Source organism: Mirounga angustirostris, unplaced genomic scaffold, assembly GCF_029215605.1.
Source record: "Mirounga angustirostris isolate CCGP_5_RB_7025 unplaced genomic scaffold, mMirAng1.0.hap1 SCAF_10, whole genome shotgun sequence".
Taxonomy (NCBI): Eukaryota; Metazoa; Chordata; class Mammalia; order Carnivora; family Phocidae; genus Mirounga; species Mirounga angustirostris.
In genome coordinates, this window is record NW_026991718.1 from 58,340,976 (window position 1) to 58,357,757 (window position 16,782).

Sequence of the window (16,782 nt, forward strand, 5' to 3'; positions counted from 1 at the left end):
TGAAGTGTCCCAAGGCCCAGTCCTCAGTCTTCATAATCTATTTAACACCACAGGAAATTTCTTACAGCCCCATGGTTATATATTCTATCTATATACTAAGAGACTCCAATCCCTTCTCTCCCCTAACCTCGAGACTCTTCTAATTAACTGCTTAATTAAGATCTCCATCTGGATGTCCCAAACTTTAAGAAAAGCAAAGCCAATTCTTGGTGTCCCCCTTTTCTTCTTCAGGTGTCCCCTATCCATGTAATTAACACTGCATTCACCTGCTTGTTCAGCCATCTCTCACTTTACCTCCTATCTAATCCATCATTAAGTCCTGCCAATTATAACAAAACCTTTGTTTCCAGTTACACAGGTGTATACATTTGTCAAAACCTATTGAACTATACACTTAAAATTGATGTATTTTACTGGATGCAAAAGTTTAAGTTACACCTCAGTAAAGTGTGGTGGTAGTATATGTGTGTTACCTGCATATATCTGACCATTTCCTACCACCTCCCCCCCCCGCTACTTGGACTACTACAATAGCCTCCTAACTAGTATTCCTGCTTCCATTTTTACTCATGACAATTCATATTCCACAAAGCATCCAGAATAATCTTTCTAAAATGTAAATCATATTATATCACTTCCCTGCTCAAACTTCTCCAATTGCTTCCTATACACTTAAAATCCAAAAGCCCTTTGCGTGATCTCAAGGCCATACATTAACTTACCCCTACCTACTTCTCAGACTTCACCTCTTTATCATCTATCCCTTGTTCTAGACACAATGGCCTTCCAGATACTCCTAAAACAGACTCCTAAAAAAAGCTGTATCCAATTATTTTTTTAACGTACTTCAAAAGTAGATTCTTTACATGAAAGCTGATGTACCTCTCACTCCATTAAATGGCCAATAGAGAAATGCTTGCTTAAGCCATCCAAAGAAGTGGATCTGAATGAGTACTTATGAATATAATTTGGCCTTCATAAACTCAGGTTAATACTTAAAGTACATGCAACATTCTAATGTCCAATGGAAAACTAAATTGGGATCAACTACAGAGAGCCTAGAATATCATATTAAGGAGTTTATATTTTATCTAACAGGCAAGCATCACAAACTTAAGCACTAGAAAGAGCTGTGTGTGGTGTTTTTTTGTTTTTTTTTTTTACTTTTCAAATCCTGAGATCACAAGGTTTGCAAAGAGGTATGGAATAATAGAGAAAATGAGGAGTTACTTTCAGGGTTACACACACACACACACCCCTTTGGTACCTCTACAATATTGAGCCATGTGATTGTATTACCTATTTTTAAAATAAATTATAATTAAATATATATTTAAAAACAAAAAAAGGAATTCTTACATGACATGGAAAGATAAGAAACAAATATATTTATGCCTTTTTGGGAAAAGTTTATACTACTTTAAATACGTTTTAATGCCATAACTGAGAATTAGATAAAATATAAAAACCTAGATAAAATATGTTCATATAGGTAGATGATAAAGACACGTACACAAAGTATAATATATACTCATACATAATGGTTCATATATTAGGGAGCTCCTACCAGAACTGAATTCTACAACCTAAATTATAACCACAACTTGCCAACTTTGAAGTAGTTTCCTTAAATACCTGAAAGCTCATAAAGTGAAGACTTTTCTCAGAATCTAAAAGCCTGCAAATGATAAAAAAGAACTAGGTAAGAAAGAAACTAAGAAAAAAGATAGCACAGTCTCTTTCCCTCCAACTCAGCTCCAGTGGCCATCTCACTACTTGCCAACAGCTTTATCAATTAAGTGATTAATAATTAAATGACTTTGAGACAACAATAGGAGTAGGAGATACAAACCCCTACAAACTCCATATTTGCTAGAGCCTTAACATGGCAATCAAGGAGTGATGAGGAATAGGACCTCACAGTATAGTGTCCTTCTCTTAGATTAATAAGTCATTCAGGCTTTTGTTCCTCACCTAAGTTCTAGAACCACTACAACATGAAAGAATCAGGAAGTGGACTCTACTGAACTAAAGAAACTCACACGCATCAGCCAGAGCAAAGGTAAAATAGGTAAGACAGCAACAGAGAAAAGAACTTTGAGAAAGCATAAGCCCCAAATCCTCTAATCTATAGAATCCATCCTTTGATCAAAGGTAAAGTACTGTGAGTTTGCTCATGGCCTAGATCTAAAAAAATATCCTTAAACCCTTACCTTCATCCTGTTATCTGTCATATCCAGGCTCATACCCTATGGCCATGACAAAAGAACATGGGAAACATTCTCCTCTCCTTAATCACAGGAAGAACACATTCCCTCTTGAAAAACATACCCTGATTCCCATGACCCTCTTCCGTCAACACACTATGCCTTTCCTGAATCTCTTGAGTTTCATCTTCATTCCCTGAGTTTCAAATTCATGCAGAAGTCCGTATATTCTGAATATACTTTATCCTGGAGTCATGAATGGACACTTGGGAAAGCTGAAAACATTATTTTAAAATGCTGCTTCTTAAATTTTAATATGCAAACTGTGGATCTTACTAAAATGCAGATTCTGACTCAGTAGGACTGGGGCAGGGTCTGAGAGTCAGCAGTTCTAACAGGTGGTCCCAATGTTGCAAATGCTCCTGCTTCTCAGAAAACACTTTAAATAGCACAGTTCTAAAAGCCAATGGAACCTGTATATACAGGTTACCTCCAAAGACACAATCCCAATGGAATGCTATCTGTTCTCTTTTTACAGTTTATTTCTTCTTCTCTATACCAGATCTATTTTCTTATCCTCTCAACATTTGCAATTTATCTTCCATGTTATTACTATAAAATTGAAAATTCCAGAACATCCAAATGCTTCTAGTGTTAAAGCCATATCCTATCATAAAGACCTAATTTAATAGGTGTACCGTAATGGCCATCCCTAAAAATGATCAAGCCATCTATTCAACTGTAATCGAGTTAAATTTTCATTCTTGCTTTCACATTGAGACATATTAATAACAACTTACATACTTCTCAAGGAAAAAAAAAATTCAGCCATACTGCAAACTATGGGGAAGAAACTGATTTTGTCACTAAAGAATCACCTGAAAAAAAAAAAAAAAAAAAAGAATCACCTGATATGTTCTATTGCCCTTAAAAAAAGGAGACTCGGGGCGCCTGGGTGGCTCAGTCGTTAAGCGTCTGCCTTCGGCTCAGGTCATGATCCCAGGGTCCTGGGATCGAGCCCCGCATCGGGCTCCCTGCTCAGCAGGAAACCTGCTTCTCCCTCTCCCACTCCCCCTGCTTGTGTTCCCTCTCTAAAAAAAAAAAAAAAAAAAAAAAAAGGAGACTCAAATTTAACCATCTTAAAAGTTGATATTCCCAGTATACTGCCCAGTTAAAAAAATACTTGTAATGAGGATCTTCCTCATTTCCTAGTTTAGGTTAGTTAAGTACCCAGTCTTCCAAACCAGAAACTTGGGGGCCAATCTAGGCCTTTCTCTCTCTCATCCCCATCTTTTCCAGACCCCTGACTGAAATGACCACCAAGCCCTATCCATTTTGTGTCCTAAGTGTTCCTCTCAATTACCTGTGCTCTGCTTTAGTCTAAGCCTTTTCCCTCACCTTACCTACTGCAACAGTAGGCAGACATTGCTGCCTCCAATCACCCTTTCCATTATGATCCTTACTCCACATTATCATCCAAGTGATTTTTCCAAAATGCAAACCTAACGTATCTTCTACTCAAAGCCCTTCACTATCACAGAATAAAGTCCAAGCCACATATAATAGTCTAAGCACATAACTTTCCATGATTGGAATCCTGCCTACCTCTCTAACATCATATCCCACTGCACTTCTCCCATCCTGCACTTTAAGCCCCATTATTAACAAACTACACTGCTTGAATTTCCAGCACATCCCATGTTATTTAATTCCTCCATACTTTTTGCATAGGCTGTTGCTTTAGTCGAGAATATCCTTCATTTCTTCCCCCTTGGCTTTCTGGCCAACTACTGTGAATCTTTCAAAACCCAACTCAGAACCCAAGAAGCCATCCCAAGACCCTCTACCCTTAAAGAGTTATTTCCCCACTGCCAACTTTGTAAGTAATAAGGCATTTACTGGGCATTTACTGTGCCTGACACTGTTCCAAGCATTTTACATGTATTAACTCATTTAATCTTCACAGTAACTCTTCCTATGAAATGGTACCATTATTTCTTTTGCAGATATGGAAACTAAATCACAGAAAACTAAATAACCTGTCCCCAAGGATAACCAACTGTTAAGTGATGGAGACATTAAAATCCCTACATCATACATATTTGTATTCTTGTACCTATCACAGTGAATTGATTTACATGACTGTTATTATCCTGGACTGTGAGCTCCTTGAGGGCGGGGATTATGTCATATTCAATTCTAAAGCCACAGTACCTAGTGTAAAGTAGGTAATCAGTGCATGCATTTCTTGAATTGCACATAACATTCCTAACAAGTCCAAGAGAAAAGCATTCATAAACTAGTTTCCCAATATTCAAATATGCTTTAAGAGTTCTAGAATAGAGCAATTTATTTTTTCATCTAATAAAAAGGATGTTAAAAAGAGAGGTACAGACATGAGATTACAGTCCTTGTGGACAATGAAATGGACTTATTTTTGCAGTAATACTACTTAAACACTGTAATAAATCAAAACTCAAAGGACCATTTGCTTAACATTAACTCTTTTTCTCTTACTAAATAAGAATTCTTGCTTACCATTCAAGACAGTGAAAAGAAAGCCCTAAATTTACTTTGCTCAAGTAGAAAGAAGCAAATCATAGGCCAGAACTACTAATTGCTTCCTTAAGTCTGGCCAAGAAATGTATCCCATTAGGCAATTAAGATAAAATACAGTTGCCTGACTAAGCATATAACAAAAGAATTTCTAAGGTTGTATTATGGACTGGCATTCCATTATTAAAATAATGAAAAATTACTTATTTTAAGCCAAGAAAAATGAAAAATCAAGAACAAAATAAAATAGATTATCACCACCCCACAAGAATATAGATTTCTATAACTCTATTAAAACGCATACGTTACAATACATATGCATATGTTTACAATATTCAATAGCATTCTCTGTATCTCCTTCAAATTATAAAAAAATCAAAGTTATGCTAACACTAATGATGAAAGACCTCAAGACCAAATCTTCTGTACTTAGCAAGCTCTCACAGCTACAGTCCTATGAGCCATACTGAAGTGCAGTAATTAAAACCCACAGGGATGGTACCAGCAGCAACAGTGCATACCACAGGACTTGTTGGAGTAATCTGTTCCCTGCCCAGCCTGTACACACTCGTGCACTACAGAAAGGTGAGTCGGCTGTCAGCTGACTTTAGGCCACAGTGAGTTTAGGCCACAAAAAATCTACCCCCAGACATGTCTTACCATTTCTTGGTACACTCAACCATCAACTCCTGGTAGGAGGCCACAAACTGGAACTTGGATGCATGTTTTCCCACACGCTGCAGTCTCTTCCAAACTGAAGCCATGATGATCAGTCACTGGAGCAGTTCTGGGTTAGCAATACAGCAGCTTTAACAAAGCAGAGGGCCCAAAGCAAAGAAGCTTTGCATGTATGTCTGTACTTTAAAAAACTCAACTACAACTTGAAATGATGTTTGGGGTCCATAAGTCTTCTCCCTGTTTCACAGGGTAAATCCCATCTTAGATGAATGGCCCAGTCAAGAACAGTATGATACACATGACAGGATGAATGAGAGGAGGTTCCCTCATGGAGACATCACCATTCCACCTCAGGAGCTATATGATGTATAATCTGGAGGACTGAAAAGCAAAACAAAGAGAGAAAAATATGAGAGAAACATGAGGAGTGACTAACCACCCATGTTAGATAACACTGCAACAGACAACCTCAGTTCCCTGCATGTTTTTCAAACAATGAAACAAAACACCAACCTCAAAAGCCAGTAACATCAAGGATGCAAGACATCAAGGAAGAAATTACAATTCACACCGAAGACGTGGAGCAACACTCCAGGTAATCACCATCAACAACAATCGAGAAACGCAAGTAGGGGCCCTACCTCCCCCTCCTAGCATCACAGAAGGGCGAGCAGAGCGGGAAAGTCTAGGGATGCTGTTTAATGTCCACTGCCAGTCAGAGGGAGGAGTGGAACATTTTAAAATAAACTTTGTTTCTCGGCTGATAATTAATAGCCTCCAGTCCTAGAATATGTGCTTGGAACAAATTAAGAAGCGAGGAGGAATGCTGTTGTTCAGTCGGAGGGGGAAATGGATGGGGAAAGAGGAGTGGAGGGAAATCTCAAGGCAGAGGGAGGGCAATGTCCTGGCTCCAGGCCACTCGGGCTCTCCACCTTCGCTGCCAACCGGAGGGAAATGGAAACTCCTGCCTGGGCGTTAAGCAATGACCAGCGGGGCAAGTGCACGGTGCGGGGTGCGGTGCCTCCCTCCCCCTTCCGAAGGGAACAGTCCGCGGGAGCCTCCTTTCCTCACGCACAGAGCCCAGACCCCTGCCCCACAGCGGTGGCAGGCGGTGGCTCGCCCGCGGTCCCTGTCACCCAAGCGATGCCAGAAGACCCCAGCCCGGTCCCCGAGCCCCGGCCCCGCCGCACCTCCACTCCTGGCCCCTCCTCACACCTCTAATCCCGCTGTCGGGCTGAGTCTGGCCCAGTTCCCTCCTCAGCGCCGCTCCTCCGTCGCCGCCGCAGCAGCAGCCGCCGCCGCCGCCACCGAGTCCTCCATCCCCGCCGGAGCCACATGGAACAGCCGAGCCAGCCGCGGCGCTCGCGGGAGCCGGGGTCTGCAGCCCCTCAGGCGGACGGCGCGCCTCACGCCCGCCCCCTCCCGGACGGAGTCGCCCCGCGACCGTCCCCCACCCTACAAAACCCTGCCAGAGCCGCCGCTCAGAGCCCAGCACCCCCTCCCCCGCCTTCCTCCTCCGCCACCATCATCATTACCTCCCCCGCCGCACCTCTCACACTAACCCTACCCACGGCGGCTCAACCTCCGTCCGCCCCGCCGCCATTGGCCCGGCACCGCGCGTGCCCCGCCCATCTCGGCGGCCGGGCCTCTCAGTGGTGGGGGCACCTCATTGGCCGATCTGGGTGCCCATAACAGGGGCTCCACCCCCTAGCTCAGGAGGTGTTTTTCCCCCAGCCGGAACGCAGCGCACAGTCTACCCTTCTTAAAAAAAAAAAAAAAATTGGAACCCACCAGGGACGATGCCGCCCACTCTTCTGATTGGCTTGGAGAGGGAAACGATAGGCGGGAGGAGTAAGGAGTGTTTATAGTGAACTGGAAGATGGTTGCTTAAGGTGGATGTCCGTCGAAGGCGCGCTGGGTGCCGGGCGGGGTTTCTGGCTGGAGTCTGAAAGTAGAGCCGGGGTTGGCTTCGCAGCGGCTGTGGGCTGCGTGGCTCCTGTAGTTTTCTCTCCCGTACTCACCTATTCCCACCCTAGGAGCAGGGTGCGCCTACTCCTCCGCCACTAGCAACCAGGGTGTTGCGCACAGAGCCTTGGTTTCACCCGATTTCTCCTGGGGCTTTTTTAAGTAATGACCCTGCCAACCCACACCTAACATTCAGTCTACTGGTTCTCAACGGGATACAGTAGGCTGAGCTAGAAGCAAAATCGTTTACGGTGCAATTTCTTCTTGTTCTGATTCTTCAACATTTTTTTGAATCTTGGTGTATTTTTCTTGCTATGTTCTTTTTCCCCTGTAAATGATTCGGGAGTGGCCAGCATATAAAAAGCGTGGTTCTAGGCAAAGAAGAGCATGAAATAACCTAAGGAGAGTGTGAGGGCAGGGACACCTAACCTTGTTAAAAGAGCCAAGGATCCTTTTGAGAATATGATGAAAGTTATATACACTAACCCAAGGAGGGAAATTTATCCTATCATAAAACACAAAAATTTGCTTTCAATTTTAGGTGGTCACAGACCTCTTGGTGTAAGGAGGGCAAAGAATTATATGGGGGGTGGGGGGTCCCAACATTTAAGGAATAAGCAGAGTAAAGTGGAAAAGAGACTGAGGAGGAATGGTCAGAGAAGTAAGAGCACCCTATAAGCAATCAGCATATAGTTTGAAAAAAGAGAGGGTAGCTAACATGAAAAGAAAACAAGCAAGTAGGGTCTCAGAAACAATTAAGGGCCATTGTTAATCTTACTGAGGATGGAGAGCAGAGTGGATGGACAAAGTAGCTTGAAAGTTATTAGGGTCTATCTAGGGAAGTATTCTTTGAAGGACAGGAGAGGAGGGCAGTGGTGAGTGAGAGGTGATCCCATCTATAGACACAAGAGCAAGAGAAAGAAGAGAGAGAGTGACTGAAGAATCAGGAGAGATGGGGAAACAGAAAGCTGGAATATAGTATCTAATTCTATTTCCATTTTCAATAAAGTGATCTAATAATACCACAAGAACACAATGTGCATTTTACAGAAAAGGACATAGATATCACTTATTTTGCTACAGTTTTAATTTTAAAATATTAAGATAACCATAATATTTATATTGATTCTCATTTTCTGTACATCTTAGAGTTCTCAAATGTCCTTCCTGAGTGGTTTACTAAGTCACTACAACCTACAGCCATTATGATCTCATATAGTGATATATTCTGCATCATTAACAGACTTTAAGTGTATGGGGTTTTTTTAAATGACTAATTTATAGAAATGGTCATAAACTATTTTAATCTAAGTTGCCCTTCAGGAACAACCCACATGATGATCAGGAGAGTTTTGTATCCTATTTATTATTGTTCTTCAGAACTTTTCAAACTTATGTGGTCAACCTAGTTTCATTTAATACTCTTTCTCATCCCAAAAAGAGAGAGAGAGAGGGAGAGAGACTTTATTGTAAAGAAATTATCTTAAAAGCAATTAGTTTGGGGGCACCTGGGTGGCTCAGTCAGTTAAGTGTCCAACTTTTGGTTTCAGCTCAGGTCATGATCTCAGGGTGGTGAAATCCAGCCCCACATCTGCCTCAGTGCTCAGCAGGGAGTCTGACTGAGATTCTCTCTCTCCCTCTCCCTCTAGTCCTCCCCCAACAACTGCCCCCCCCCCACACACATCTCTCTAAAATAAATCTTTTTTTAAAAAACAATTAGTTTTCGGGGTGCCTGGGTAGCTCAGATGGTTAAGCGTCGGCCTTCGGCTCAGGTCATGATCCCAGGGTCCTGGGATCGAGCCCCACATTGGGCTCCCTGCTCAGCAGGGAGCCTGCTTCTCCCCCTCCCTCTGTTTCTCCCCCTGCTCATGTTCTCTCTCTCTCTGTATCTCTGTGTCTCGAATAAATAAATAAATCTTAAAAAAAAAATCAGTTTTAAATACAAGTCTTTCTTTTGAGGAAGAAGAAGGAGGAAAAGTGTATAGAACGCCTAGAGAATTTTCTCAAGAGACTGACAGAGTTTCTTATAAGACATTGCTTTTCTTTTTAGGGGAAGTATTTTTCTTGGATGTAAACTCTTTCATTCTAGCTGCATAGGTAGCTAAGAAGAGGCCAAGGTTCAAAATGAAGTAATGAATGGGCCACCTGGGTGGCTCAGTCGGGTAAACATCTGACTCCTGATTTCAGCTCAGGTCATGATCTCAGGATCCTGGGATCAAGCCCCATGTCAGGCTCCCCCACTCAGTGGCAAGTCAGCTTGTCTCCCTCTCCCTCTGCTCACTCTCTTTCAAGTAAATAAATAGATCTTTCTAAAAAAGAAATGAAGTAATTAAGATCAGACCTTGACATTGTTCTTCTGCTGAGCTCAAGTTCATGGGCTGGCTCCTGGAGGCTCCATCAAACAGCTACTTCTTCTCTCATAACTTTTTTTTTTTTTAATCTGCTAACTAAATTTATGAAGACTCTTCCATACAGAATATCTTAAGATTTTTTTCATCTGCTTAGCTGAAAATTATTGAAAACAACTATTGATAATATAAATACTATTAATAGTACATAAAAGATACAATCCCTATTCTCAGAAGAGTTTTCAGAAATAGATGTTCAGCATGCATGCAAGACAATAACACAAATTACTTAACCTCTATGAGTCTCAGCTTCTTATTCTGTCAAACAAATAACCATGCCTGCCTTTCTGGGAAGTTGAAAAAATGGAAGATATGTAGGTAAAGTACTTGATACATAGTAAACAGTCAATAAGTGGTAATTAATAATGTACACCATTGTGTTTGTTTCATAAATGGTCAAGAAAAAAACAACCAGACCTTCAAGAATACTCAGGCAATACTTTGTTGCTACTGAACATAGCTACCTCAGGACTAAAGAAACAGTGCATTTAACATTATTCCTCTCCCAATGACTTGGTGATTACCAAGAGTGGAAAACCAATAACTTATGTGGACTCAAGATTTTATAATAATTACTAAGAATTCACTTACCCTCAATCCTCATGACCGCCTTTCACACCATATATTAGCTGAGATCTTTGGGCATGCTGGAAGTTACCTTTTTCTTAAGGCCTCCCATTCTCTCTACCTACCAGTGTGTACATCCTTCTGACCCTCCCCCCACTTCCACAGGGGAACTGCACCTCAAACTCTTTTCTAAGTCCCTATTTACTCAGGTCTTATTTATCACTTCCTTCCATCCCAGGCTTAATCTGTGTGTAATAGACCTGTGGGTGTATGTTACTTTGATTGTCCTGTTCATTTGACCCAGGTGTTGAATGCAAAAATTTATAGGTGTTTTACTTAACAGAAGATTCAACATTTAAAATAATTTCAATTTTGCCTTTAAATATCATCAAGCTCATAGTGAAGATATAATATGAAGAAATAAGTGGAAAATGCCATCCCAAAACTTTCAATCTTTGCCATGACAATTTTAAAATTATAGAACTTATTTTCCATGAAGCAGCTTTGCTAGTCACTGTTTCAGAAACCTCTAAAATGGGGATTCTATCTATGAAATGCAACCAAAGATTTGAATTATGATCATTCCTGGTGATAAAATTTTTATATTTAGGTTTTACAGTTTTTACAATAAAAATTGTCAGAGGTATTATTGCAGGATTTAACTACTAATAGAACTTATCTGTGCCTTAGTCCTAGTAATAAGATTTACTCCCAAAAATAGTACTGCAGGCTTTTGCATTATTTTCCAGTTACCATAGCAGTTAGACTATATACAACACTACTGCAATTTTTAACTGCTAATGAAATTATTTCTTTTTTTAAGATTTATTTATTTATTTGAGAGAGAGAAAGAGAGAGCACACAAGGAGGGGCAGAGAGAGAGGGAGAGAATCTCAAGCAGACCACGCACAGCACAGAGCCCAACGAGGGGCTTGATCTCACCACCCTGAGATCATGACCTGAGCCGAAATCAAGAGTCAGGCAGTTAACCAACTGAGGCACCCCCAAATTATTTCTTTCAAGCCCATGGTAAACAAATTTACTCCTGACGATCCTACATCAATTCTTATGTCCTAAAAAAAAAACTCACTGAGGCAAGCTAATACTTTCAAAATATTAACTGATGGTTTCTGTAGTAGTTGTTTTTCCAGGTACTTCTTTTTATCCTATTGGCTTTTCTCCTCCTTGACCCCACCCTAATACACCCTCAGCATCACACCCATCATCATGTAGGCTGGTCTTTGCTCATTGTTTCAGGAAAGGAATATAACAGGATGCAGAGTAACAGGGAATTTTCCCCTGGTTTTTGAGTTCAAAATCCTAGCCCTTTAGGGAGTAATGAAATGGATCCTTTTAGAGACCTACACTGTTCAGTAGCATAACCTCTAGCCACAGGTGACTTGAACACTAATGTTCAATATTGCTCGTTGAATATGGCTAGTTCAAATTGAGATGTGCTGTAAGTATAAAATATACACAAATTTCAAAGACTTAGCATGTAAAAACAGAATGGAATATATCTTATTAATAGTTTGTATGTTGATTATGTGTTGAAATTATAATATTTTGGATATATTGGGTTAAATAAAAGACATTAAAATTAATTTCACTTGTTACTTTGCTTTTTTAATGTAGCTATAGGAAAAATTTAAATTATACATGTGGCTCACATTATATTCCTATCATAGAGTGCTGCTAAAGACAATAGTAAAACTTCCTTTTAGAAAGAAGAGAAATGGATTTCCTGAACTGGAAGGGGAAGAAGAGTTGGGAGGAAAGTATTTCGAAGCTAGATGCTGGTGGGTCCCTGAGAACAGGACTTACTGCTCTCTTCTCTATTCTGGCACAAGCCGTGGAGAGGGGCAACTGAAATAACAGGATCCATCTATGTGATCTGAGAGCTGAGAGAGATAACTTAACATTCTTTTTCCTTGTTAGGCCCAAAGGGAGGAGGCAAGACCCTAAAGAGAAGAAAAAGCTGAACTGTGTGTCTAGTTCAGCCAAGACTTTACAGTACAGTTCAATAGAACTTTCTGTGATGAACAAAATGTTCTATGCCTGGCTGTCCAATATAGTAGCCTCTAGCTGCTTGGGGCTACTGAGCACTTGAAATGTGGCTAGTGTAACTGAGAAACGAGTGTAGATATTTAATCTTAATTAATTTAAATTTAAATAGCCGCATGTGGCTGATAGTTACCAAAATGAACAGTGAAGCCTTACATAGTACCATGAAGGTTCTGGAAATCCAGCCTGATGATTTCCAGGCATCCAAAAGGGTGCAGAGGCAACGGAAACCACCAGACCTAAAGAGGCCTTGCTGATAGACCAAGACTGACCCAGCAGCAATCTGTGGGGATGTCTGCTATTGAGGAAGGATGCAGATTGGAAATCTTGGGGGGAGCCAGCATGGTAGAGGAGGAGCAAGGATCAAATGCTCCATCCCCTTCTTCTGACACCCTGATACTGTGTAAATCCCCTTGGTTTAGATGCAGTCCCTGCTATGCTGACTATGATTAAGTGTCTGCCACCCCTTGTGAAGTCAGAGCTTGAAATAGAAATTGAGTTGAGTTATAGAAAAATGAAATTATGCTTCTTGCAAACCTGAATTTTTTTAGATTGAAATTTGTACCTGCTATAAAACCTCAAGTAATAATTCTAAAATACTTAGAAGTTAATATTTATTCTCTTAAAAGACAGCCTTTTTTTTTTTTTCTCTATTATAAGACCCAAGTTCTTTGGCTGATATGAAAGCATAGAAAAGCTGCATCAGAAAACCATCTTTGGGGGCACCTGGGGGGCACAGTTGGTTAAGCATCCGATTCTTGGTTTTGGCTCAGGTTGTGATCTCAAGGTCATGAGATCGAGCCACATGTCGGGCTCCGCACACAGTGTGGAGTCTGCTTAAGACTCTCTCTCACTCACTTCATCAAGATAAAAAGCTTCTGCACAGCAAAAGAAACAGTCAACAAAACCAAAAGACAATCGACAGAATGGGAGAAGATATTTGCAAATGACATATCGATAAAGGGCTAGTATCCAAAATCTATCAAGACCTTATCACACTCAACACCCAAGGAACAAATAATACAATCAAGAGATGGGCAGGAGACATGAACAGACATTTCTGCAAAGAAGACACACAAATGGCCAACAGACACATGAAAAAGTGCTCAACATCACTCAGCATCAGGGAAATACAAATCAAAACCACAATGAGATACCACCTCACACCAGTCAGAATGGCTAAAATTAACAAGTCAGGAAACGACAGATGTTGGCGAGGATGTGGAGAAAGGGGAACCCTCCTACACTGTTGGTGGGAATGCAAGCTGGTGCAGCCACTCTGGAAAACAGTATGGAGGTTCCTCAAAAAGTTGAAAATAGAGCTACCGTACGACCCAGCAATTGCACTACTGGGTATTTACCCTAAAGGTACAAATGTAGTGATCTGAAGGGGCACATGCACCCCAATGTTTATAGCAGCAATGTCCACAATAGCCAAACTATGGAAAGAGCCTGGATGTCCTTCAACAGATGAATGGATAAAGAAGATGTGGCATATATCTTCAATGGAATATTATGCAGCCATCAAAAAACGAAATCTTGCCATTTGCAAGGCCATGGACGGAACTAGAGGGTATTATGCTAAGCAAAATAAGTCAATCAGAGAAAGATAAGTATCATATGATCTCACGGATATGTGGAATTTGAGAAACAAGGCAGAGGATCATAGGGGAAGAAGAAAAAAGTGAAACAAAATGAAACCAGAGTGGGAGACAAACCATAAGAGACTCTTACTCTCAGGAAACAATCTGAGGGTTACTGGAGTGGAGGGGGGTAGGAGGGAGGCAGTAGTTGGGTAATGGATACTGGGGAGGATATGTGCTACAGTGAGCGCTGTGAATTGTGTAAGACTGATGAATCACAGACCTATACCCCTGAAACAAATAATACATTATATGTTAATTAAAAAAAAAAAAAAAAGACTCTCTCCCTCTCCCTCTGACTCTCCCCCCTGGGCTTGCTCTCTCGCACGCATGCGTGCATGTGCTCTCACTCTCTTTCAAGAAAGAAAGAAAGAAAGAAAGAAAGAAAGAAAGAAAGAAAGAAAGAAAGAAAGAAAGAAAGAAAGAAAGAAGAAAGAAAAGAAAGCCATCTTTGAACTAAAAAGAGAGTATCCTTTTGTGAAATTGTTTCCGTGCTAGTTTCCCATGAACAAATCTTTGCAGTTAGCCATAATGAACTTTTGCACATTGAATCTGAGATGACACTAATCTCAGAACCTAACTTATATGCTAAAAACCCAGTTTTGTCCAGTTCCCTGGCATCTAGGAAAGACTAACTTGGGCCAGGTTGATGGAGACAGAGGAACATCCTTAACAGCCTTGAAATTCAGAAAGGGAGAGAAGCAAGTCTATAAAAGCATCCTTTAGTGATTCAGTAGGCCAGTCTCCTATTGTTAATCTGGAGCAATATGTTGAATGATTAGAAGGCTCAGAAATCGTCAAGAATTATTACAGGCATGGATGATATTCAAAATGTGGATACTCAAAATGTAGCAACGACACCACAAAGACATTAACCATTCGAGTGGATGACAGCCATAAACCATTGGCCCCACTATCCTATTGTGGACAAGCTAAATACGACTCATGACTCTAGAGTACACTTGCTGGTCTGCACCATCCTCTCAGTCTGACCTTTCAAATTACTTGAGATAATCTCGGGATGGTGAAGTCCCAGTGCACCAAGACTGTGTATGTCAAGGTAGGTGTAATTATGAGATCTTTACACATCACAAATAAGTGAACTATTACCAGAAGTATTGCAGCAAAGGTTTGAGTTGTAATTAGGAACCCATTCTGAGAAAGTTTTTGCTAAATTCCACAAATTTATCTCCTACAAAGTCAGTAGGGATTCTTGACCAAGTTCTATTGGTCATTTCCCATGAAATGTTAAGAGTCTTTGATGAATCATAAAAAGTAAACTGACTTCTGCTTATTCTATATTTTCAAAAATTGGAATATATTCCAGGTAACCAGATAGAGCATCCAACCAGTGTTTTCCTCTGAATAATTCCTGGATGACTATCTTTAGTGTGAACAAGATAATAAAATTAACATCTTCTGAAATAATAAGGTTAGACAGGAGAGGCAAAGAAAATCAGTAGGAATTCACAGTCTGGGAGGGCATTGAATACCCACCATGTGGTATTAAATCAGAGCATTTCCATCTCAAACAGTGTGGGGGGTGGGGAGGAACCAGCAGCTAGCTGAAATCAGGCAGAATCCCACTTACTAGGGCACTAGGCATGGGCCAAAGGAAAGCAGCCTTCCTGTAGAATCTTGTTCCAGATGAGTCGAGATGGAAAATGAACCCAGCTTTCAGACAATAGAACTCATGCACAGTTTGGGCAATCTGCTAAGCAAGCCAAGGTGGAGAAAAATTCCAGGGCAAGGTCAATAACATGGGAGCCAGAGAGAGCTGCCATATCATTCCAGATCTCTCTTTTTAGAGCAAATCACCCAATTAGTGACTGAGCTTACTGAGAGTAGAACATAGCCTGCTAGCAAAGAGGACTTTGTGAGAAATATCCAGCAGTGAGATCTGCTGGATATTTCTTCATATTGTAGCAACTTTTGGATGCTATTTTTAAATATTCCCAATAATGAATCGCTGATATTTTCCTCCAAAGAAAGAAAGTCAACTGTTGTGCAAGAGTTATGTTTTTGTGCCATAGTTCAGGCTTCTCAAGAAATCCTGATATCTTCAACATTAAAAACCATGATATTTTATCCCTGAAGTAAAGTTAGTCTATTTTAGATATTGAACATAGTGCTAAGCTATACTTGGTGAGAAATAATTATCTGTCATTATCAGTGTCCCATTTCTCATTTCTAAAACTTGTATGTGACCACCTTTCCCCTGATAAAAAGTATTTTATACTTCGGTGGAGAAAACAAGAATGTTGGACTTGTACATCTTTCTTCACACAAGATATGCTAAAAAAAATGTATATTTAGAGGGCGCCTGGGTGGCTCAGTTGGTTAAGCGACTGCCTTCGGCTCAGGTCATGATCCTGGAGTCCCTGAATCGAGTCCCGCATCGGGCTCCCTGCTCGGCGGGGAGTCTGCTTCTCCCCCTGACCCTCCCCACTCTCATGCTCTCTCTATCTCATTCTCTCTCTCAAATAAATAAATAAAATCTTAAAAAAAAAGTGTATATTTAGAGGTCATAACTTGATCATCTTTAGAATATTCACTCTGTCCTCAAACAATGAAAGCAAAAATAGGAAGCATATTGGTGACTGCTGAACTTCTTTTATTCTTGTAATAACATAGTTCCTAGCTACTCAAAACTACCTTATACATGCCTATTCTCCAGTTTTACACCAAAGTTTA

The 16,782-nt window shown here is 40.6% G+C and overlaps 1 protein-coding gene across 9 annotated transcripts in view; it reads right to left on the reverse strand.

Annotated features, from left to right (window-relative positions):
- EHBP1 (EH domain binding protein 1) overlaps positions 1-16,782 on the reverse strand; it is a 445,131-nt gene that overhangs the window by 332,947 nt on the left and 95,402 nt on the right. The window contains exons 1-2 of one of the 9 annotated variants that reach the window (XM_064572453.1): positions 6,657-6,895; positions 5,424-5,822 (exon numbers count right to left, since the gene is read on the reverse strand). In XM_064572453.1, the coding sequence (XP_064428523.1) occupies positions 5,424-5,527 (104 nt within the window). In that variant the 5' untranslated portion in view covers positions 5,528-5,822; positions 6,657-6,895. Of the gene's footprint in view, positions 1-5,423; positions 5,823-6,656; positions 6,896-16,782 lie in introns of those variants that run through there. The other 8 variants (XM_054509849.2, XM_045884909.3, XM_054509851.2 and 5 more) reach the window with 8 other exon arrangements.